The 23,959-nt window shown below is 41.8% G+C and overlaps 1 protein-coding gene across 1 annotated transcript in view; it reads left to right on the forward strand.

Moving 5' to 3' along the window:
- The first annotated feature begins 234 nt into the window (after positions 1–234).
- LOC124775764 (zinc finger CCCH domain-containing protein 13-like) overlaps positions 235–23,959 on the forward strand; it is a 265,138-nt gene continuing 241,413 nt past the window's right edge. Inside the window, 1 exon segment of the mRNA XM_047250596.1 lies at positions 235–696. Within this exon segment, the coding sequence (XP_047106552.1) occupies positions 488–696 (209 nt within the window). The 5' untranslated portion in view covers positions 235–487.

Here is a 23,959-nt window from a genome sequence, read left to right on the forward strand (position 1 = left end):
TCGCGTTGCCAATTGACTATGTTATTGACTGTACGAGGGTATATTAAATATACTGAATGGTTGACAAACTAGTGTCGTCAATAAATATTGAACGTGTGCATGCCCCCTGTAGGCACACACATTGCTTTGGATCAGTCACATTAGTTTTCGATTCGATGATTTTGAAGATGAGGAATCGATAGAAAGCTGGATAACTACAGATATGTTATATCTTTATCCCGAGTGCCTCAAACATGGTGGGGGTACTTATATGTTTGTAGTGTTTGTGTACAAACTTACCCGAAGTAGTGCTTTATTTGTACGTCTTAATTCTAGTTTACATTCCAAAAACTTCTTACCGAATATCTGTATTTTCTGATTTTTAAGCATTTTGTGACGATGGTTAGGCTAGCATCAGAATTTGACGATTGTCAGTGGATATTGCTTTCTGGAGAGGTGCATGTCACTTCTCAGTTTTCCGTGTGCTGGTTGTTAATAGACCCGTAAAATGCCCGAGAATATGCCGAAGCAGACCAAGCGTAAAATAACAGTTGAAGCCGGTCCTAGTAAGAATAAGGATTCCCTTCGGAGACCCAGTGTATTCGAACGTTTGGGAACCAAAGCGACATTATCCACATCAAGTGGTCAGCCAAACAAAGACAATTTCTGTCATCACTGGGTCCAGACTGGTACCTGCACGTATGGAAAAAACTGCAAGTAAGCTTACATATGTAATTCTACATTATTTCTATAAAGTACAACGTTAGTAAACAAGTGTTTGAATGTTGCACATTTCTGTGACTGGGCGTTAGAGCATTCGTTATTACATTTGTTTAGTGTAAGGGATTATGATCACTTTGTGCTATTGTTGTAAATCGTGCTGCGTTTTATTAATACTGTTTTCACTATATTGCGTATTAATTTCGGTATAATACGTTGCAGAAGACCAAAGAGCCTGTTATTGGGACATTGCTGGTTCTGGCAGTATAATATATAATACAGATTTTGAAAATAATTATAATTTCCTGTTTTCAAAGTAATGTGCCACCTGTATAAGCAAATAATGCACCCTTGTATAGTGGAACATTATAGCTAGTTCTAATCTTGTTGTTGTTGTTGTTGTGGTGGTCTTCAGTCCTGAGACTGGTTTGATGCAGCTCTCCATGCTATTCTATCCTGTGCAAGCTGCCTCATCTCCCATACTTACTGCAACCTACATCCTTCTGAATCTGCTTAATGCATTCATCTCTTGGTCTCCCTCTATGATTTTTACCCTCCATGCTGCCCTCCAATGCTAAATTTGTGATCCCTTGATGCCTCAGAACATGTTCTACTAACTGGTCCCTTCTTTTTGTCAAGTTGTGCCACAAGCTCCTCTTCTCCCCAATTCTATTCAATACCTCCACATTAGTTATGTGATCTACCCATCTAATCTTCAGCATTCTTCTGTAGCACCACATTTTGAAAGCTTCTATTCTCTTCTTGTCCAAACTATTTATCGTCCACGTTTCACTTGTATACATGGCTACACTCCATACAAATACTTTCAGAAACAACTTCCTGACACTTAAATCTATACTCGATGTTAACAAATTTCTCTTCTTCAGAAATGCTTTCCTTGCCATTGCCAGTCTACATTTTATATCCTCTCTACTTCGACCATCATCAGTTATTTTGCTCCCCAAATCGCAAAACTCCTTAACTACTTTAAGTGTCTCATTTCCTAATCTAATTCTCTCAGCATCACTTGACTTAATTCGACTACATTCCATTATCCTCGTTTTGCTTTTGTTGATGTTCATCTTATATCCTCTTTTTCAAGACTCTGTCCATTCCGTTCAACTGCTCTTCCAAGTCCTTTGGTGTGTCTGACAGAATTACAATGTCATCGGTGAACCTGAAAGTTTTTATTTCTTCTCTGTGGATTTTAATACCTACTCTGAATTTTTCATTTGTTTCCTTTACTGCTTGCTCAATATACAGATTTAATAACATTGAGGATAGACTACAACCCTGTCTCACTCCCTTCCCAACCACTGCTACCTTTTTATGCCCCTTGACTCCTATAACTGCCATCTGGTTTCTGTACAAATTGTAAATAGCTTTTCGCTCCCTGTATTTTACCCCTGCCACCTTCAGAATTTGAAAAAGAGTATTCCAGTTAACATTGTCAAAAGCTTTCTCTAAGTCTACAAATGCTAGAAACGTAGGTTTGCCTTTCCTTAATCTTTCTTCTAATACAAGTCGTAAGGTCAGTATTGCCTCACGTGTTCCAACATATCTACAGAATCTAAATTGATCTTCCCAGTTTTTCCATTCGTCGGTAAAGAATTCGTGTTAGTATTTTGCAGCTGTGACTTATTAAACTGATAGTTCGGTAATTTTCACATCTGTCAACACCTGCTTTCTTTGAAATTGGAATTATTATATCTTGTTGGTGGCAAAAAATATCAGAATTTGAGCAGCAAGTGCTAATAGACTTCTCTGCTGTAAATTGCCACACATAGTAATTACCAGTGGTCTATCCATCTTTAGGATTGTGGGGAGTATTAATCATGCCAACCATCCTAGTTCTTTTCAAGAGTAAAGGGAACATGGAAGAAATGCAGATTTCATAGCGTTTCTTGCTTTCATTCCACACTCATATCATAATACTGCTAACTAACCCAGCTCAATTTACCCCCCCCCCCCCCCCCCCCAAAAAAAAAAGTTAAAATGTGACTCGAATCGGACAATAAGGGGGAAGGCAACAAGGTACCACACCTGCTGGCACTGTTACTAGAAAGTCTGTTTTATTCCCACAGTGCACCCCAAGGTCTGCGTGGACTCTTATTTTGACTGGTATTCAGAAAATTTACCTGGCTGCAAAAATGTGTGCATGTATGAAGTGCTTCCCCAAACTCTCAGGAAACTGTTTTCTTTTTCTCTTTGCTGAGTGGTAGACGAGGGTCTGTACTGCTATAGCTCAAAACTGATGACCTAAACTGTGTAATGCTTCAAACCTGATGAGGTGTTTTAAGTCATTTTTATGGACATATGGACATTGCCGACCCCGGGGTTCCTGAGCTGGGGACTGGTAAGCGCCGCCAGTCCCCTGTCACCGTAACCTCTGAGCATACTTCAGCGACCACCGTGCGGCGCGGTGGTGGAACGTTGTGTGTCTCAGGGAATGGGGATCTTGGCTTGACCGCCTGGATTGCGAGGACGGTAAACCTCTATAAAAACCCCTCAATCTTACGGTGTGCTGCGCGCCTGTATGATGCATGGCTGTTGGGGTGGAACAGTCGCAAGTGGGCAACCTCTGGGGCACCTGCCACACCCCAGTTGTATCAGGCTTACCTAGGCACGCGGGGCTCTGTCTAGGTGGACTTCTAGTTCCCTAGCTGCTCGTGGGACCGAGATGGATCCTTCGAATTCCTCTTTTCCTCCTCCCAGCGGAAAGGGTGGGCCGCTGGAAGGTTCTAACACCCAGTCTCTGAAGAGGGCTCGTGCAGTCAGTCCCCCTGACTGCAGCACATCTTTGACAAGTCAAGTCTTTAGTAACAGAATGCATTCTGGTAATCAGAATGTGTTTCTCATTGTAAAGCGGAAGGAGGGTAGTTTTGAGAAGGTTTCGCCCTTCTATATACAAAAGGGTCTGGAGGGCATCTGTGGCTCCTTAAAATCAGTGAAGCGTTTGCGTAATGGGACCTTGCTCGTGGAAACTTCCACTTCCCAGCAAGCCACTAACCTGCAAGCTGCTAAATGCCTTGGGGAGTATGCCATAGACACTAAACTGCACCGAGCGAGGTGGCGCAGTGGTTAGACACTGGACTCGCATTTGGGAGGACGATGGTTCAATCCCGCGTCCGGCCATCCTGATTTAGGTTTTCCGTGATTTCCCTAAATCACTCCAGGCAAATGCCGGGATGGTTCCTTTCAAAGGGCACGGCCGACTTCCTTCATCGTCCTTCCCTAATCCGATGAGACCGATGACCTCACTGTCTGGTCTCCTTCCCCCGAAACAACCAACCAATTACTGAACTGCACAGCACCTTGAATTATAGCAAAGGTGTTGTGACATGCCGGGATCTAGTCGACATTCCCAAAGACGAACTGCAACGCGAGTGGGCTCCGGAAGGTATCGTTGATGTTCAACATATCATGAAGAGGGTTGATGGCAATCTTGTGAAATCCGACTCTTTTATTCTGACCTTCAGTAGCACGATACTTCCAGAACATATTAAAGCTGGCTTCCTTTGCCTTAGTGTGCGGCCTTATTTCCCGTCTCCAATGCGCTGTTTTAAATGCCAGCGTTTTGGACATACCACCTTCGGGTGTAAAGGCGAAGCGACTTGTGGCAACTGTGGTAAGGCTGCTCATGAAGGAGTTGGTTGCTCGTCTCCAGCCAGATGTATCAATTGCTCTGGCAACCACCCTGTGTGGAGTAGGGGACTGCCGAATATTTTTAGAGGAACGCAAAGTCCAGGAAATAAAAACAACCAAGCGTATCCCCTATGGTGAGGCCAAGAAGATCTATAAGTTGATGCAACCTCCCACATTTGCTGCAACTTTTGCATCCCTGGTTCAGAAGCCTACTCCAAAAGTCGATGCCTCGACGCAGACCGAGGTGGTGAGTGTTGGCATTAACACCTGCAGCTATCAGTGCACTTGCAACGCCGCCAGTGTTTCAGAGCCAGTAGCCCCTACTCGACTGGCAGACAAAGGTACAGTGGCGAACTTGGGCCAGCCCCTGGCGCCTCCAACAGCTGCGGCTGTTCCCAAGCCCAGTGCGCCAATTACCACTCCCACATCTGTTCCCCCAAAGCCCACCAAACCACAGAAAGCTCCTGTACAGCAGCACCAGCAGGTCAAATCCCGTGGTAAACCATCTGACCATGCGGATGTTGTTTTACGTGAGGCTTCCTCTGACTCTTCCCCAGAGTTGATGGAATACGATGTATGTGTGGGGCAATCATGTCACCCCATGCCTGCTCCTCCACCTGCTGCGGTCTCCCTGCCTTGTCGGAGAGACAGGATGAAGGTGCTACCCGCATCATAGATGGCTCCCATACTTCATTGGAACTTGCAAGGGTTCAGGACGCATGTGGAAGAACTTCATCTCCTATCTCAGGATAGACCACTGTGCCTATGTCTCCAGGAGATGTATTTCAATCCATCATACTCCCCTGAGATACGAGGCTATACACTCCACAAAAAGGACGACCTGCATGGAGAGAGAGCTAGAGGAGGCGTAGGTATTTTCGTCAGGACGGACTACCACTCCTTGCCTCTTTCACTTACGACGACTTTACAGGCCGTCACTGTGTCCGTGCACGTGCGCCATCCATTGACTGTATGTTCCCTTTACTTGCCCACACATGATGCACTTGATGAAGCGGCCCTCGCCGACCTTCTTACACAGCTCCCCCAGCCATTCATTATTTGTGGTGATTTTAATGCCCACAATGTGCTTTGGGGCTCTGCAATTGCCTGCCCCAGGGGTAGAGCAATTGAGAGGCTTCTCCTGTCATCCTGTGCCTACTTGCTCAATGGAGGACAGAGTACTCATTTCTGCACAGCGACTGGATCGTTCTCTGCCATTGATCTCTCACTTTGCTCTCCAGCTCTTGCCGCCAGTGCTCACTGGGAAGGGGTCGCTGACTTGCACGGCAGTGATCATTTCCCAATCTGGATTCACCTGCCAGATGGCGTGAGCCCCGAAAGGAGACCACCACGATGGGTGCTCAGTGGAGCTGACTGGACACTTTATAGCCAGTTAGCCCAATTCGAACACTGTGCGAATGTTGAGATGTGGGCGGATCATATTACCAACACGGTCCACCACGCTACTGCGGCATCCATTCCACAGTCCACGGGCCACCGGAAGAGGCCACCTGTGCCTTGGTGGAGTGCCGAATGCCGCTCTGCAATCAGGACCGAGCGTGCAGCTCTGCGTCGGTTCAAGTGTCGGCCGACTGCTGAAAATCTTGCAGCCTTTCGGGTGGCGAGGGCAAGATGTCGCCACATTATTCGTGAGAGCAAGAAGAGGTCATGGCAACAGTTCCTGAACACCATTAATCGTTCCACCAACGGTGCCATTGTGTGGGAGACGATCAGGAGAATTTCTGGCAGAGGCGGGAGGTGCCCCATAGCTGCTGTAATGAATAACGGCACTCTCCACACGGATCCGCGAACCATTGCCCAGACTATGGCAGCGTATTTTGCCACAGTTACTGCAACAACCGGTCAGGATCCAGGTTTCCAGCGCCATAGAGCCGTTGCTGAGACATGTAGTCTGGACTTCCAGTCCACTTCTCATGAAATTTACAACTGCCCATTTTCTATGTGGGAGCTAGATTCTGCATTGTCTGGAGCTCGTGACACATCCCCTGGTCACGACAGGATCCATTACAGTATGCTATGGCACCTCACAATGCGCAACAGAGAAATCCTCCTCGCACTTTTTAATGCCATTTGGGCGTCGGGTCACTTTCCAGACGCGTGGCGTGAGGCAGTTTTAATCCCTTTCTTAAAACCTGGGAAAGACCGCACGAGCCCAAGTAGCTACCGTAGTATTGCCCTCACTAGTTGCATAGGGAAGACCTTGGAGCGGATGGTCAACCGCCGCCTTGTCTGGATGTTAGAATCCCGGCAACTCCTTAGTCGCTTTCAGTGTGGGTTCAGGAGGTTTCGTTCCACCTTCGATAACCTTGCCCTCCTGGAGGCGGCTATACAACAAGCTTTCCTCCGCCGTCATCACCTTCTAGGTGTATTTTTCGACATCGAGAAGGCCTACGTCTCATCCTGGAGCAGCTTCACGAATGGGGTTTTCGTGGTTGTTCTTTTCTTTTTATTCAGTCTTTCCTCTCGCCACGATATTTTAGATACCGAATTGGTGAAGTCCTGTCTGATCGCTTTGAGCAGGAGAATGGTGTCCCTCAGGGTAGCGTTTTAAGTGTGACTCTCTTTGCCATCGCTATTAATAGCATTCCGTCCATAGTGAAAAGTCCTGTCCAGTGTTCTTTGTTTGTGGATGATTTCTCTTTGTTCTGCTCTTCCTCAAGCCTTGCAACGACAACTCGTCAGTTGCAACTTACGATTAGGCATTTGGGTGACTGGGCGCAGAAGAGTGGTTTTAAGTTTTCCACCGAGAAGTCTGTATGTGTTCTTTTTAACCGCTCTCGTTCGATTTTAACCTTTCCTGAGTTGCGGTTGAGGGACACTATTCTTACTTTTAAAGACACGGTGAGATTTCTGGGGCTCATTTTTGACTCGAGGCTCACGTGGTTACCTCATCTTAAAGACCTGAAACGGCGGTCGCTTCAGGCTTTAAGTATTTTAAAATGTCTTAGCCACAGTACATGGGGAGCTGATAGGACTTGTCTGCTCCAGTTTTACAGGGCGTTTGTGCGATCTCGGCTCGATTATGGGTGCACGGTGTATGGGTCTGTGAGGCCTTCTTACTTAAAGTTGTTGGACGTTGTGCACCATGAAGGGCTTCGGTTGGCCACTGGGGCATTCCGAACTAGCCCCATACCAAGCCTCTGTGCAGAGGCTGGTGAACCGCCACTTCATATGCGGCGACGGCTACTTACAGTGCGCCAGGCGTATAAAACTTTGTCCACACCATACACCCCTGCATACCATACCGTTGCTCAGCCTCCTCTGGCACGGTTGTTTCATAACCGGCAACATGCGACACAGCCCTATGGGATTCGCGCACAGGATTGCCTCGCTGCGATGTCTATGGCTGGTCTTCGTGTTTTACGTCGCGGTTGGAGCAGATCTCCACCTTGGCTCCTCCGGAGACCCAAACTTATTTTAGATTTGACTGGTTTTAAGAAGGATGGCACACCAGATTTTACGTTCCAATCTCTGTTTTTTAACATTTTAGATGTGCATCATGGTTTCACTGTTGTTTATACTGATGGCTCCAAACATGAGACTTTCCTTGGCTGTTCTGTGGTGTTCCCTGACCATGTTACCCAGATTCGCCTCCCTGCTGAATATACCGTTTTCGCAGCGGAGCTCCACGCGATCCTGAAGGCACTGGAGCTGATGCATCGTGTTCGGGGCGATCGATTTCTTCTCTGCTCCGATTCTCTTAGTGCCTTACAATCACTGCAGAACCTATACCCGACTGAGGAGATGGTCCAGCTGATACATGACCAACTGTACTTGCTCCAACGGCGGGGTAAAGAGGTATCCTTCTGCTGGGTGCCTGGTCATGTCGGCATATGGGGCAATGAACAGGCTGATCGGGCTGCCAAGGAGGCCTGCAGAGAGCAGGATGTGGTCCAGTGTCCTATCCCCTTGCAGTCAGTCATCGCTGCACTCCACAGGAAGTGCATGGAGTTGTGGGAGGACGAATGGCTGGCGGTGACGGCCAATAAACTGCGGTCGGTAAAGTCAACCACTCGGCCGTGGCGTTCCTCCTGCCGGCTGCTCAGGCGGGAAGAGGGGCCCTCACACGTCTTCGAATCGGGCACTGTCCTCTGACGCATAGCTATTTATTACGGCGGGAGAATCCTCCGTTTTGTGCTGCTTGTGGTGTGCACATCTCTGTCCGACACATTTTAACAGACTGCATTTTATACCGTGATGCAAGGGCAGAAGCACAAGTTTATGGGGATCTGCCTTGTGTTTTAGCTAACGATGAGACGTGTGTGTCTAGGGTTTTTAAGTTTTGTGATGTGTCTGGACTCTGGCCTAAACTTTTAGGCTGGAGGATTTAGTGTATTGCAGAGTGGCTGACTCCTCCCAGTTTTTCCTTGCGGTCAGCCAGCCACTTCCATCTGCTACATTGTTTTAGCTCCCTCTCCCTTTTTCTTCCTGTGTTGTCCATGTTTTACTGCTGACGCCCTGCTTCATCCCACGCTTCGGTGTGGGTGAGCACATATTTTCCAATGATTGTTCCCCGTGTTTTTGGTTCCGTTTTATGTAAATGTTCTGAGTTTTTTTTCTTGACACCCGTCTCACTATGATACTGAACGGGCGCTGAAGACCTTGCTGTCGTGCGCCCATAAACCCTTCTACTACTACTACTACTTTATGGACATATGTATTATAAATAGCTTCACATATCTTTTCTTATTATTGAAATATGAGTTTGCAGCTGATAAATGTTCCTTCAGTAAATAATATCAGTTCCATTATTCTGGAAGAACAGATCTTTTACAATTTAAGTAGGCTAAATGAATTTTTACTGAATTAAGGTAGCAGGTATTGTGGTATTACTTTGAGCCATGACGTGCTGTTAGCTGCATACAGTAAAAGCATTAGCTGTCACTGTAGCCTTCAAATCTTAACTGAGGCATCCTGGCAAGCAACCCAAATTTACACTGTCCTCGCTTCCTGGTCGAACTGCTATTTCCATGATAAGCTCCAGCATGTACCTAATACTGGACATCCGAATGTGAGCTATCTCCACCTCTCTCTTGTTGTAAAAATCTAGACCTTGCAGGAAGATTGGCCCCATTCCCAACAGATGAGATAGCTCTTAGTGGCATATTTGTAATTTCAGCTAGGGTTAAAACCTCGTACTAGTAGTTAAAGTGGCAGCATATGGCCAGTACCCAGACACAACTTTACCTCAGGTTCAAAAGAAATAGCAGACTTGCTGAGTTCTACTTTATACCAGTTATGCTGTAATAAAAATAACACTTATTACTCAAAATAAACTGAGGATTTGGTCAAAGTCCTGGTGACCCCTGGGCTAAGAATTGGCATTGGCTGAGATGCAAGAGGTGTGGGATGGGGAGAGAAATTAGAGGAGGAGTTTGATAAACATCATAACTTTGTGACATATATTCGTGAGTGCCAACTGTGAGGTGTGTTTTACAAACATCATACATCACCAGTCACTTTTAATATGTGTTAGGTGCATTGTTTTGATGACATTTATAGCATAATCAAAGCACCTCAATTTGCATATCATATAATTAAAACTAATTTCATTTATGACATTGAGTAACGTTACAAAGCGAAAGATTTTGTGTCAGGGGCCTAAGTAAACAGAGAGCAGCAAAAAAATTTAATATTTACTGATAATATCATGTTTACACCAACTTGTAAATGTGGCAGAAATTACTTCTGGCCTCATTTATTTTCCTTTGAAATTCCATATTTGCAATATACAGAATAGAAATATGTCTGTGAATATGTCTATGAACATGTTGGTTTTTTCCTGTTGCCATATATGGTTTATGAATCATTGAAGTATTTGGAAGCTGTGAAGCACTTTTGGGAATTTCTATTAGTTGAAGCACTATTTAATTCAGCATCTCAAACAAGACTGTTATCAGATTATATTGTCTAAACCTATTGAGAGAAATTAATTTTTCTGTATGTCATTTTTTTGGGAAATACGGAAGCGTCTGATCCCGCCCGTCTGCTTTAACCCATGACGTCACAAATATGGCGGAAACGACCATAAACGACGATTCCAATATGGCGCATATAAAGTCGTTACATACACACTATGAGGACGAAAATACATCGAAAAACAAACACACAGACTTTCCACAAAAAGCCTAATGACACTAATGGGACAAGCGCGGGAAATGGGGTGTTTTTGGGTGGGGGGCAAACTAAATATAAACAAATTTAAGAGACCCACCCCCATACAAAACCACACAAAAAGATGAAAAAAACCGACATCACAAAACTCCCCAAATACCACTAAACACAATATCATCTGGAATCGGACTCTTCCCTTGGCCTGTATAGTTCAACAGCAGCTCCCGATCCCATAAATTAGGATCAAACACTTCCCTTGGCCTATATATCTCAAAAACATCTCCTGATACCAGTACCAACATACACAGCCAGACATTGGGATCGAACACTTCCCTTGACCTGCGCACTGTTAATTTTATCCGTCATATCCATTCCTGAACAAAAACAACAACCGATTAATTTTACTAAAATTACCACATGGCGTACAGCGAACAACACTAAATTACCCTTCACACAAAATCGTTAACTCACTGAAACGAATTCCACTACAAACACAGCCGACACTCTAACAATTCTGGATAATGAGCAAAAGCAAACTGAGCCCATTGCACCACACAAACGAAAACGCTGAACATACCACCAGACAGCACAACAAACCACAACACAACGACATCTACAAACACGCCACACTCACAAACCAAACTCTGCGCTGTCATGACGTCACACACGACAACTCCCTTACGTCACGAGTCAAAGCCGACCCGTGGGATCGGATGCTTCTGTCGACCCTTTTTTTGAGCTAGTAATTCTCTGTCCATTCGCTGAGTAGTTATAAGCTTCATTTCTTTCCTTTTGCTTCGTGCTGTTATCAGTAGAGGAGGATTAAGTACATTTCAGTTTATTTTTTTGGCTAGCATCACATCATACGAGAAAACATTTTTTTCTTTAATATTAGATGTACATATATTAAAACACTGGAAAAAATCATAATAATAAGACATTTAAATTCTCTGTTGCAATCAGGTCCTCCTCCTGATTGCCGTGAAAGAATCGTTTTGGGGCCGTACCTTTGATTTGCTGAACAGTTGCACCACAGATGTACCTGGGTGATGTTGTTAATCCCCATTTGTACACTGAATCCGCACATCTTCCACTATTTGTCCTCCAAATCTTCCAGTATTTGCCCTTGTAGTGCATAGTGTTGAGCACAGAGCTGGTCTTGTGGCACTTGTCAAAACCTAGTGGCCTGCTTGAAGTACGTGGCACTGTCAGCTGTTCTGGGATAGCATTGTTCTGTCATATTTCTGTTCCTTATTGATAACAGTGAGGTTTTTGGGGAAATTTTAAGTGTATATTGAAAGGGTAGGCAAATGAGAAATGGAAGTGATGTATTTGTTGCAGTGGACAAGAAACTCAAATCCATCCAGGTAGAAATTGAAGCTGCATGTGAGATAGTTTGGGTAATACTTAGTATCAGGGGTGGGCGTAAAATGATAATTGGATGCTTCTGTCACCTGTCAGACTCGTCTCCTGGTGTAACCGAAAACTTCAGAGAAAACCTCAGTTTGGTTGTACGTAAGTTCTCCAATCATGTGTAATCATTGGTGAAGACTTTAATAATCCAGCAATTACTTGGGAAAATTATAGTTTTGTTGCTGGTGATCATGATAAGACATTCTGTGAAACTTTACTAAATGCCTTCTCTTAAAACTACCTAGAACACATAGTTAGGAACCCCACTCATGATGGAAGTATAATGGATCCAATGGCAATAAATAGACCTGACCCTTCTGAGGATGCTCACATCAAAAGTAGTATCAGTGGCCATTAAGTGGTTGTGGCAACAATGATTACCAAAGTACAATGTACAATGAAAACAAGCAGAACGATATATATTTTCAGTAAACCAGAGTGAATAATAAATATGTCATATATCAACGAGGAACTTGAAACTTTCAGCACAGGATAGGAGCACATAGAGGAACTCTGGCTGAAGTTTGAAAGAGTAATTGACCATTCACTGCATAAATATGTACCCACCAGAACAGTTTATAATGGGAGGAAACATCCAGGATACACAGTCACTGTAAAGAATCAGAGATTACTGCGTAATAAATGTAAAAGCAAAGGACCATAGATAGAGAGGTGCTGAATGAAGTGTATTTGGCTGTCAAGACAGCAATGTGTGATCCCTTCAATGACTACTCTAAAAGAATATTATCAAATGATCTTTCACAAAATCCAAAGAAATTCTGGTTGAATGTAATGGCTGTTAGTGGCACCAAAGTTAACATCACGTCATCTTGGATGAGAGTGGAACTGAAATTGAGGGTAGCAAAGCAAAAGTAAAAATTCTTTACTCTGTTTTCAAATTTTCCTTTACAAAGGAAAACCTTGAAGAATTCCCCCAATTTAAACTTTGTACCTATGAAAAGTCAGTGATGTTGAGAAACAGCTTGAATCGCTAGAACTGAACAAAGCTCCAGGGCCCAGTGGAATCTCCTTCAGATTCTATACTGAATTCGCGTCCGAGTCAGTCCCTTTTCAAACTATAACCTGTTGCAGATTCCTCGAATAAAAGCCCATGCCTATTTCTTGGAAAAAAAGAACATGTCACACCTGTCTACAAGAAGGGCAGTAGAAGTGATCCACAAAACTACCACCCAATATGTTTGACATTGATTTGTCATTGAATCTTAGAACATATTCTGACATCAAACATACTGAGGTATTTTGAACATTTCCTCCAAGCCAACTAGCATGGATTCCAAAAACATCACGTGAAACCCAACTTGCACTTGTCTCACATGGCATACTGAAAGCTTTGGGTCAAGGCAATCACATAGATACACTATTTCCTGATTTCCCAAAAGCATTTGACTCAGTACCACACCTAGGGTTATTGTCAAAAATACAGTCATATGAGGTCTCAAGTGAAATTTGTTACTAGATTGAGGACTTTTTAGTAGGGATGACACAGTATGTTATCTTGGATGGAAAGTTATTGTGAGAAGTAGAAGTAACTTCAGGTGTGCCTCCGGAAAGTGTGTTGGTACCCTTTCTGTGGGATTATGGAAGTATCTGATTCCACCTGTCAGCTTTGACCCATGATGTCATCAATATGGTGCCAATGGCTATTCTTAGCGTCTCCAAAATGGCGCCTGTGATGTCACTACATACATATGGGTCATTCCATGTCAGTTCAGCTCATAGTCTCAGATTTGACTGAAATTCAGTACACTAATTCTACCATGTGTGGAACACTCATGTACAAAATTTTAAGTTCCCCTGCCAATTAGTTCCAGAATTATGGCTTGTGAAAGAACGTGCCGTGACCCGGAAATTGCAACCCACATCTGGCAATCTATCTTCAGACCCAACTTCAGGTCTTAATAACTTTGGAACCATTCCACACAGTCCAGTGAAATTTTTACAACCCAGTAGCATCAATTTAGAGAACACACTCCATGAATCAAAACACCAACAACATATTTCAGAGGGAAAAATAAAAAATTCCAAGATGTGATTAAAAAATGTAATACATTAAAAGGTACATATTGTAGGTTCCCTCTGTGCCGAATATAATTCACTCAAAAAGGGTATAAATTTTTTTGTGGTAAGCTTAATGTGGCCTAAACACACACAGAACTCACCATGCCCATATCGGTCACAAAAACTGAGTTACATGCACACAAAAATTTGAAAAATTACCTGAAAAACATGGATTTTCAAAGTGTGGTAGCACAAAAGGGACAAGTGGTATCCAAGCCAAATTTCACACACTGCATAAGTAGACCATAATGATATATATCTCAAAATTTCAGCATGTTATTGCAAGACATTTGGTACAATGGGAGTTGACTGATGTATTTGGTGATATGGCCATTGTTCCACAACACAATTTTGTAAAAACATATCGTAAACTGTTCTATCTCTTCTTATCCTCTCCCACAACTGTTTAATCACAAAGCAACAACATATAGACAGATTAACACAACCTATCATTAATGTTTACTGCACCTTAACTGCTAAAAACCAGTCGATTGTGCTTCGAACAGAAGTTCTCTCACACTTTAGCTACTGTACTCTGTACATTGAGTGGCAAATTGTACTGTCTTCCTGACACTGTGGTAGGAACTGTAACTGTCATAAGAAAATGTTCAAAAGGAATCCAACACCTGTCTGCCAAACGTGGCCACGAAATGATCTTGCTGGTCCTGCTGGTGCCATGAAGTTCACAAATACATCACCTTCTGCTTCACAGCACTCTGCAACACATCCTAAGTACCATTTGTCATCATAAACAGCAATAACATAGCAACCTGGTTGTATGTTGCTGCTTTTGCTTCTGAATCCTGAGTCAGACACACTGTGAAGACACGTGTTGCGCATGAACATATAGTTATAACTGGACAGTCTGCTCATCTGCACATTGTCAGAGTCTGCTGGAGAGAAGTGATGATGGCTCCTTGTGCATGCAACAGTTTTAACGTGTTCTAGTCTGCTTTTTAGCAACCCTTTGACTGATTTCACCTCATCTTTCGAAACAGAATGATTGCATGCCAGAGATATTTTTCTGTACCCAGATAAATAACTGAAGAGGTGTTAGAATGTGACCTTCTGTAGGGTGCCGCAGACTAGCTCGTGATGTCATGCGCTTAATGGTAAGACCAATACCATCACATACATTTTTACCATGATTTGTTGCGAAAAAATTCAATTCTGCATGACTAGCTGCCCCATCACTGAAGTATTTCGCAAAATGTATGTGAGGCAGCTTGTTTTTCACATATGCCATGAAAGTGCGAATGTGGGCATGAACTGCAATGGCATCATGAATTAAACAGTCAGTAAAAACGCACAGGTTCATGACAGACTCATCACCTGATTCACCTCTATAGTTAATCGCAAATGGCTGGAGAGTTGCTTGTCTGTTGTCCCAATGATATCCTTGGATGGCATCTTGATCTATAAATGAATAATTTTCAGAAAAGTCTAGTATTACTATAATTTCATCTTGTTTCAAGTTATCCTTACAAAACTGGAGATAAGCCGATTGTGCTGTTGCTGTGAAGCTGAGTGTGGTCAGTTTGTCCGTTTTTTGATAACACATTTCAACAAAATCTTCCACTGTACTTTGCTTTGTTTCAAGACTTGTGCGATCCATGTGTGTCCATTGTATATAAGAAACAAGTTCGCCGTCATCCATAAGGAGTTCACCATACAATTTGTTATTCATGTGCTCTGCAAGATTTGCCTTACCAGGACAGTTTTCACACCTATGTATCATGCACTGGTAGGAACTGATCATGTCACACACTAGCAGCTTCATTGCACCTTTGTAATCCAGACCAGAATCCTTTATAGCAGCAAACATCAGATTAGCATTTTGATGGGTCTCACATACACAAACATTGTGTGTGTCCCTTGCACTTACAGGCACAACCCATTTTGGCCGAAGATTGAAAAAAGATGATAATCCTACTTTCGTATTGAGATACTTTTCCATGAATTCTACATATAGTTCTGATATGTTGCATAGCAACAGTAATTTTTGCATCTGTACACGTACATTTCTCATTTTCACCATTACATAGTCTTTTTTTACAGGCATTATTCAGCTGTTGTCATTATTTTCATAAATCTCCGACACTAGCACCTTTATTTCTGAACTCAATTGCTTACCCTGAGCCTGCTGAAGTTGTGGAAGCACTCCTTGGGTTGTTTTTATTTTCTTAGCTTGCTTTACCATATATGTAGAAACATTGAATTCCTTTGCAGTGTAGTCAATAGACCAGCCGGAAGGTGCAAGGGTAAGAATAGCTACTTTTTTCTGGCGTGTGGATATTGCACATTTTTCTTTCAAATCATGCACAATTTTGTTCGAACCAGAGCATTTCTGGCATGATTTCTGTTCCTTTTGAGCAGATAGTTCTTCATCTTCCACCATTAGTGTGTCAGCTTCTTGTAGTTTTCTTCTACCATAGCTGGGCCTGTCTCTTTTCCCACCTTCGTGTGTCTTCATGGGAGACAAACCAAGAGCAGTCACTGAAGTATTTAATTGTATATCCGCTGTGGTTGTAAGTGGCCGATACTCTTCGTTACTGTCATGTAAATTATCAGAATATTCTTCATTTTTTAGTAGTGTAACACACCTGGAACATAACTTTTGTTTTGTTTTCATGTTAAGTCCCATGCACTGATTCACTTTCAATACTGATTTTATCCCTTAACTACCATCGACCGTCTCTCAGACCGTTACTAATTTTTGTGTCGAGATATTTCTCACACCTCTGCAAAGCAAAATGGACTCTTCCGTGTACTTTCCTATTGGCTGTCAAGCTATACGTGCCAGAATTCTTGCATTGTTGCTGCTCTTTGTTTCGTAATTATTAGCCTTGAGAGGTCTCACAGACGTACCATAGTGTTTGCGTGCTGCGTTTTTATTGCATGCTACTGTTTCTCCGTGGCGGGGAAAGCTGGGCCTTCTGTGCAACGGTGTTATGTGAGACACTTGCAAGATGAGCCTCAGACACCGAAAGCAGAATTTGAAAATCGAAAAACGTGTACCTTTTGCCCTCCTCGTCTGAAGAGGAAAACGAGGTATCCATGTCAACAGTGTGGTGGTCCGATTTGTTTGTGGTGTTCTAGGAAGGTCTGCGTGAAGTGTTTGCAGGTGGAAATTGACTAAAGCATGATTCAGTGGCACATGAGAACAAGTATTTAGTGTTTTTACTTGTAATTTTAGAAGTAAAATGTGGCAAAGTTTCTCTATTCATAGACTTATGGACTGAAATATTCGCTCTACATCACAAAGTGAGTTATAAACTGAAAGTTGACTTCGCACGCAATTTATCGTAAGGCATGTTGGATTTTTTCACCCAGTTATATTGCCAATTTGTAATATAATCCCTCTGATGAAAATCTGTGTGTGAGTAGAGAGCTAACTATTTGCTGTTATTTTCGTAATTCATAAAATAAAAATATACTCCAGATTTCGCTTTGTTTTAATTGTCGGAGTGTTTAAAATATAGTAGTGTTTAAAGAAATTCAAATTTCTACAAAGGCCACCTCTAAGAAGTGTAATGAATGAGTGGAAGTCAAGAAACTATATATATTCTGCAAAATTCTGGTTTGATATATAAAATAGAAAAATGCGGTCTGTGAGACCCCCCCATGGTACTTGTGTTCTTGTGAATGGCCATAGTAGTTAAGGTTTATATCAGTTTCTCTGAGGCTACGCTTCACTGTTTTCTTATGAATCCGAAATGCATCAAAACAAACTTCTTTGTAGGAAAGAATACTTATCCAGAAACACTTTCATATGATGATAACAAACACTAAAGTTTCCTGGAACTGTACTTCTTGTGCCCACAGGGTGTATCCCGGTTCTCCATAACAACAAATCTTGGTCCGATTCATCCAGATCATACAGTACAAAGCGAGTGCCACATTTTGTTCCATATGTTGTTTTATGATATTCAGATGCTTGTGCTCTACCAACACTGCAACTTGTTTGAACAAAAGCACCACTAATACACTCTTCTGCCTCCATAATGACTTTCCACAACAGTACTGACCAGTCTGAACTACAATCTTAAAAACATGAGTAACCTGTAATTGTTGCTTGTTTCCTTTGTTGTTCCTGCCTAACAGTGACTCATTCTGTCCCTGAAAACTACCATTGTTTAACTTTCTGTTGCCTAAGGGTTCCCAACAATTGCTACAGCTTTATCTGAAACAAGCTGTCTGCATCATCACTATTACTTACTAAATCGTGTTAAAAGAAACTTAACCAAATACATCAGTGTCAACTTTTATTGTACACAAATGCCTTGCAATAACAAGTTGAAATTTTGCCACATATTATATTATGGTCTACTTATGCAGTGTTTGAAATTTGGCTTGGATATCACTTGTCCCTTTTGCACTACCACACTTAGAAAATCCATGTTTTTTAGGTAATTTTTCAAATTTTTGTATTTTCGTGTGCATGTAACTGTTTGTAAGACTGGTATGGGCAAGATGAGTTCTGTGTGTGTTTAGGCCACATTCAGCTCACCACAAAAAAAATTTATACCCTTTTTGAGGGAATTATATTTGGCACAGAGGGCACCTACAATATGTACCTTTTAACGTATTACATTTTTTTAATCACATTTTGGAATTTTTTATTTTTCCTCAGAAATATGTTCTTGGTGTTTTGATTCATAGAGTGTATTCTCTAAGTGGATGTTACTGGGTTGTAAAAATTTCACTGGACTGTGCAGAATAGTTCCAAAGTTATTAATACTTGAAGTTGGGTCTGAAGATAGATTGCCAGATGTGGGTTGCAATTTCCGGGTCACGCCACATTCTTTCACAAGCCGTAATTCTGGAACTAATTGGCAGGGGAACTTAAAATTTTGTACATGAGTGTTCCATACTTGGTAGCATTTGTGTGCTAAATTTCAGCCAAATCTGAGATTATCAGCTGGAACATTTTCTCAAATTAGTTGAATTGACATGGAATGACCCACATGGCAAAAAAACACGAAAGTACATATAAATAAGATAATAACATCTCCCTCCAAAAATACAATCATACTAATGGGACAACTGCGGGAAATTGGCACTTTTAGGAAGAGGACAAGCTAAATATAACAGTAAAAAAAAACCACACCATGATCCCAAAACACACAAAATGATGAACAAAAAAAAAGTTACAAAATCTACAGGAACTGGACATTCCCCTTGACCTATATAGGTCAACCGCAGCTGACGATACCAAAACACTAACACATACAACATAAACTACAGAAATTGGAATCAAAGATTTCCCTTGACCACAGGTGATGATACCAAAACACCAATACCAACATATAAAACTTCAAAAATTGTAATCTGTCATTTCCCTTGCCCTGACCTATATAGGTCAGCCATAACTATCGATATGAAAAACCAATGCCTACACAATAAATACTCGAAACGTTGCAACTCGAGAAAAATAGACCCCAAAAAACAATTACTTACCACCAACAAATTTCAGCACTGCAAAGTAGGTCAGCCATCCCAACCCCCCCACCCCCTCACACACACACACACACACACACACACACACACACACACACGAGTCAGAGGGTGCCATCATCAAACAAACAAGGCGACATCTATGGACAACCAACTCGTAAACTCTGCGCCGTAAAGACGTCACACACCACAACATCCTTACTTCATGGGTTGAAGCAGGCGGGTGGAATCGGACGTTTCCGTTTACTCATTCTGTTCATGTTGTATATTAATGACATTGTAGACAATATTAATAATAACCGCAGACTTTTTTCAGATGATACAGTTATCCATAATGAAGTGCTATCTGAAAGAAGCTGCATAAATATTCAGTCAGATCTTGACAAGATTTGAAAGCAGTGCAAAGATTGGCAGCTTGCTTTAAAAGTTCAGGAATGTAAATTTGTGCACTTCACAAAATGAAAAAATGATGTATCCTATGACTATAATATCAATGGGTCACTGGTGTAACTGGTCAACTCATACAGATAGCTGGGTGTAACGCTTTGTAGGAATACGAAATGGAATGATCACATAGCCTCGGTCATGGATTGTGGTAGACTTCTGTTTATTTGTAGGATACTGGGAAAGTGCAATCATTCTACAAAGGAGATTACTTACAAATCACCTGTGTGGTCAATTCTAGAATAAAGGGTGAACATAAAGCCGGGAACACTTTCAATTATTTATTGCACAAGAACTAAAAATTGTACAGATGTCATACATATTGCATTCTGAAGAGGAACTCTGAAAGTTTTTTATACAAACATTCAATATGCTAACCGTGAGTGACCCAGCAGATGGCAATATGGTAATCAAATTCTTGCCATACCTGTCCCAGCATGGCATCGTCAACTGTGGCAGTCACTTTCCGTATTCTCTCCCGGAGCTCTGCTACATCACGTGGTAGAGGCGGTACATACACCAGATCTTTAATATGTCCCCACAGAAAAAAGTCACATGGAGTGAGATCTGATGATGGGAAGGCCATTTCCGGAAATGGCTCGCTCCGCTTCTGAACTCGCCATGTTTGTGACTAGCGCAAGTGTTCTCGGACTTTATGGACACCCTCTATTGCTTGAGTATGTGGGGCCCGTACTAAATAGAATTAACAGAGAATATAAGAACATATACAGAGAAGGGCAACAGAAATGGTCACAGGTTTGTTTGATCCATGGTACAGTGCCACAGACACTGAAGGAACTGAACTGGAAGATACATGTAAACTATTCCGAGAAAGTCTGTTATCAGGACTTCAAGAACCGGCTTGAAATGATGACTGTAGGAATATACTGTAATCCCCTACATATAGCTCACATAGAGGTAGTGAGGAAAAGATTAGAATAACTACTGCACACACAGAGGTATTCAATCATTCTTCCAGGGCTCCATACGTAAATTGAACAGGAAGAAACCCTAATAACTGGTACAATTGGACATACCCTCTGCTGTGCCCCTAGTGTGGTTGTAAATGTAGATGTAAAACTGAATGTCCTGTCAAGAGTGACCTCTGCCTAATGTGAACATTTGTTAGGGCTCAGCTGTTTCCCTTCAGAATGTATCTTCATATACACGAAAATTTCTTACTTTGAAGTTTAATTTTTTCCTTTTTCGGTAATCATTCACTTTTTTTTGACAAAAAATATAGGAAATTGTTTATTTCTGTAACAAAACACCATAGTGTTAGTTTTCACTCAATTTAACACACAATATAGGCATATCTACAAATGTTTGTTTATTGAATGCAATCATTGAAGTTGTTTCAATAGTGTCCGGCTTCATTGAGCACTTTCTGTCACATCTAAATTGTTCACTGAGAAGTATCTTTCTGCATCCACGGTGTTGAAAGGTGCCCAAATTGCAGATAAAACAACTCTTCCAAATTCATTGTCTTTTAATATTGTCACAGAGTAGAAGTTGCACTGTATCAAGCTTCTCATCACATCTCAAACAGTTAACAAGGTTTCAACAAAATGATAACTATGCTTTTTCTTAGAAACTTTTTTCTATAGGCTAATAACAGCAGCAAAATCATTCAAATATAGCTTTCCACCACAAACTGCAGGGTTGAAGAGCTTGCCAATGTTTTTGTAAAAAGTATTAACTGGGTCTGGTGCTGTGTGTTTACATAACTGTTGTTAACTTTTCGTAGCAGCAGATTTGAGACAATTTTTTGCAGATGCTTCCTGCACCTATTTTGGAGTGTGTCGAAATGAATAACCATGCCTGTTGAAAAACAACCTTAACAACTCCTTGTCAATAGTAATTTGATGCTTGCCTTTAAATACATTTTAACTATATTGTGGCGCATAGATTTATTCTCAATTTTCGTTCTTTTTCGGCATTGTCTAGCCTCTCACTAATAGCAGCCTGCCTTTTAGACGAAGTTTTTTTACACCTTATGACTAGCACCTTTAATGTGTTTGAGTTGTACTTCTTCTCTCAGTGGAGTTTCATATTACAGAGCGATACATAAAAGGGTTTTTGTCGTGAACATTGCTCCGGCAAATTGAATTTCTGTCTGTCCATTTTTAACACACCGCAACCGCTTCACAACATTCACAAATTTACGTAACACTACACCGCAAAGGTTTAAATTAGTGTGTGCAATTCCAGTGATACCATATCTATCTGGCGAAAATAAAAGAAAAAACTATAACTTAGCATGAAAAAGATTTCCCATGACCTTTAGAAAACAGGCTTCGTTTTCCCTCTGGAGTGGAAGGTAACCCCACAGTGGGGCCACCAACCTTATAATCCTTCCTTTTGGAACAAATCGCAATGAAAGTTGCATAGTTCAGCGTCAAGAGGGACGGCAACGCAGTGAGCACCGGCTGACAGTAAAGCCTAGTTTACCCGGCTACTTTGGGTGGCGCCAGTCGTTGGATGGAATGGGTTGCACGCAAATGGTTTCATATTTGACTGTAGACACGGCGCCTCCAGTATACACTTCAGTTTCGTCGTTTTGAGTGTCTCTGAGTCGTGTCTGAAATGAAAGTTTTGGCAGCTGCACGTCGCACGAGTTGTGATGGACCTAGATCTAGTTGAGTGGAATCGTTCCATAAGAAAGAAGTAAATAAATAAATAAGGAACGTTTTTCACTTTATGACTGGATGAAGAACAGATGTCAGCTCGGTTGCTCAGCATCCTTAGTGAAATAATTTATAATGGAAGACGCAAGAAGTTCTTTCAGTTATCGTGGAATGTCACCAGAAGTGTTCGCGTTTCTTCTAAGCTGAGTTAGTTATGCGAAAAGAGTAAAGATACTGTAATGCACGAAGCACTGTTGCCAGAATTACATATCCTGTCGCGTGCATTATAATCGAGAACACTCAGCATGTTATGAGATGCGGTTTTAGTCGGTGATTACGCTTTTTCATTAACACCAATAATTATTGATTTTAACAGAAATAATTATTAACATTAACAGCAATAATTATTCGAAGCAGGGCGCATTAAGAAGAGAATGGTTCGCAAACCACTCTCTTGAAGATAGATCTGTACAGTGGCAATATTTCAAAATTCTAACATATGTGAATGGGGATCACTGCTGCGACGTTTTAAATAAACGAATGTTGAATAAAAAATGCAGCTTCTTGATTTGTATAGCCTTCCCTCCTGTCAACAATATTCCTTAACAAAGAGACTGCCAACTCGAACGAGGGGATTTTAGTCTTGTAGACGAGAGCATTGCAACATCTACAATTACCCACTTGTATTTTTCTTAATTCAGTTGTGTATGTGCCCCTAGCCCAATAAATTTTTCTCTGCAGCTCAGATACTGTCAAACTAGCTATGTTCTGATTGCACATGAAGGTGTCAGGAGCAGAAATATGTTACTTATTTTTGTAATCGGCATCACTGAAATCCCAGAAACACGTGTGCAAAGCATAGTTATCCAAAAAGCGAACATTATTCTCCGTTCCTCACTTCATATTTCAGTTTGCCTACACTCTACGAACACACATAACCTTAAAACTCATGCAACTAGTGTCGCCAAAGTTGTAACACGCCGAAAGTATTTAGTTTTACCAACGAGTTGCGCAAACGTGCGACGCGCATTCGCAGTGGCCGGTAGCATAGTTGCCCGGATCCTAGCGTTGTCGTGTGAATTAGGCTTAAGCTACACACTCAGCAATGAACATCTGCAAATCACTTACGGCACGAAGTATCCCGATTATTGCCGACTGTTACCGATCACAACTGGGGAGTCCCCGTGTCAAGCTATAGTTCACGCATAGTACGTCTGTTCTTTTCCCAACGAAACATTTCTTTGTTTAGTCTAAGGATGCTGTACTTATATCTGGACAGAGAATGAAGCGAATGGAGGTGAAGCAAAAAACTGATGAACATCAAATTCAAAAATTCTTCACTACTTTACTTCGTTACGCAACAAAGCAAGAAAACGCCCACTCCGAAGTCATCAAAGTTTTGTAAGCTGCGGATGATAATTAGCTACTATATATGTAGACTTTGATTCCTTTTTCTTGCC

The sequence above is a fragment of the Schistocerca piceifrons genome, chromosome 2, assembly GCF_021461385.2.
Source record: "Schistocerca piceifrons isolate TAMUIC-IGC-003096 chromosome 2, iqSchPice1.1, whole genome shotgun sequence".
NCBI classification, from domain to species: domain Eukaryota; kingdom Metazoa; phylum Arthropoda; class Insecta; order Orthoptera; family Acrididae; genus Schistocerca; species Schistocerca piceifrons.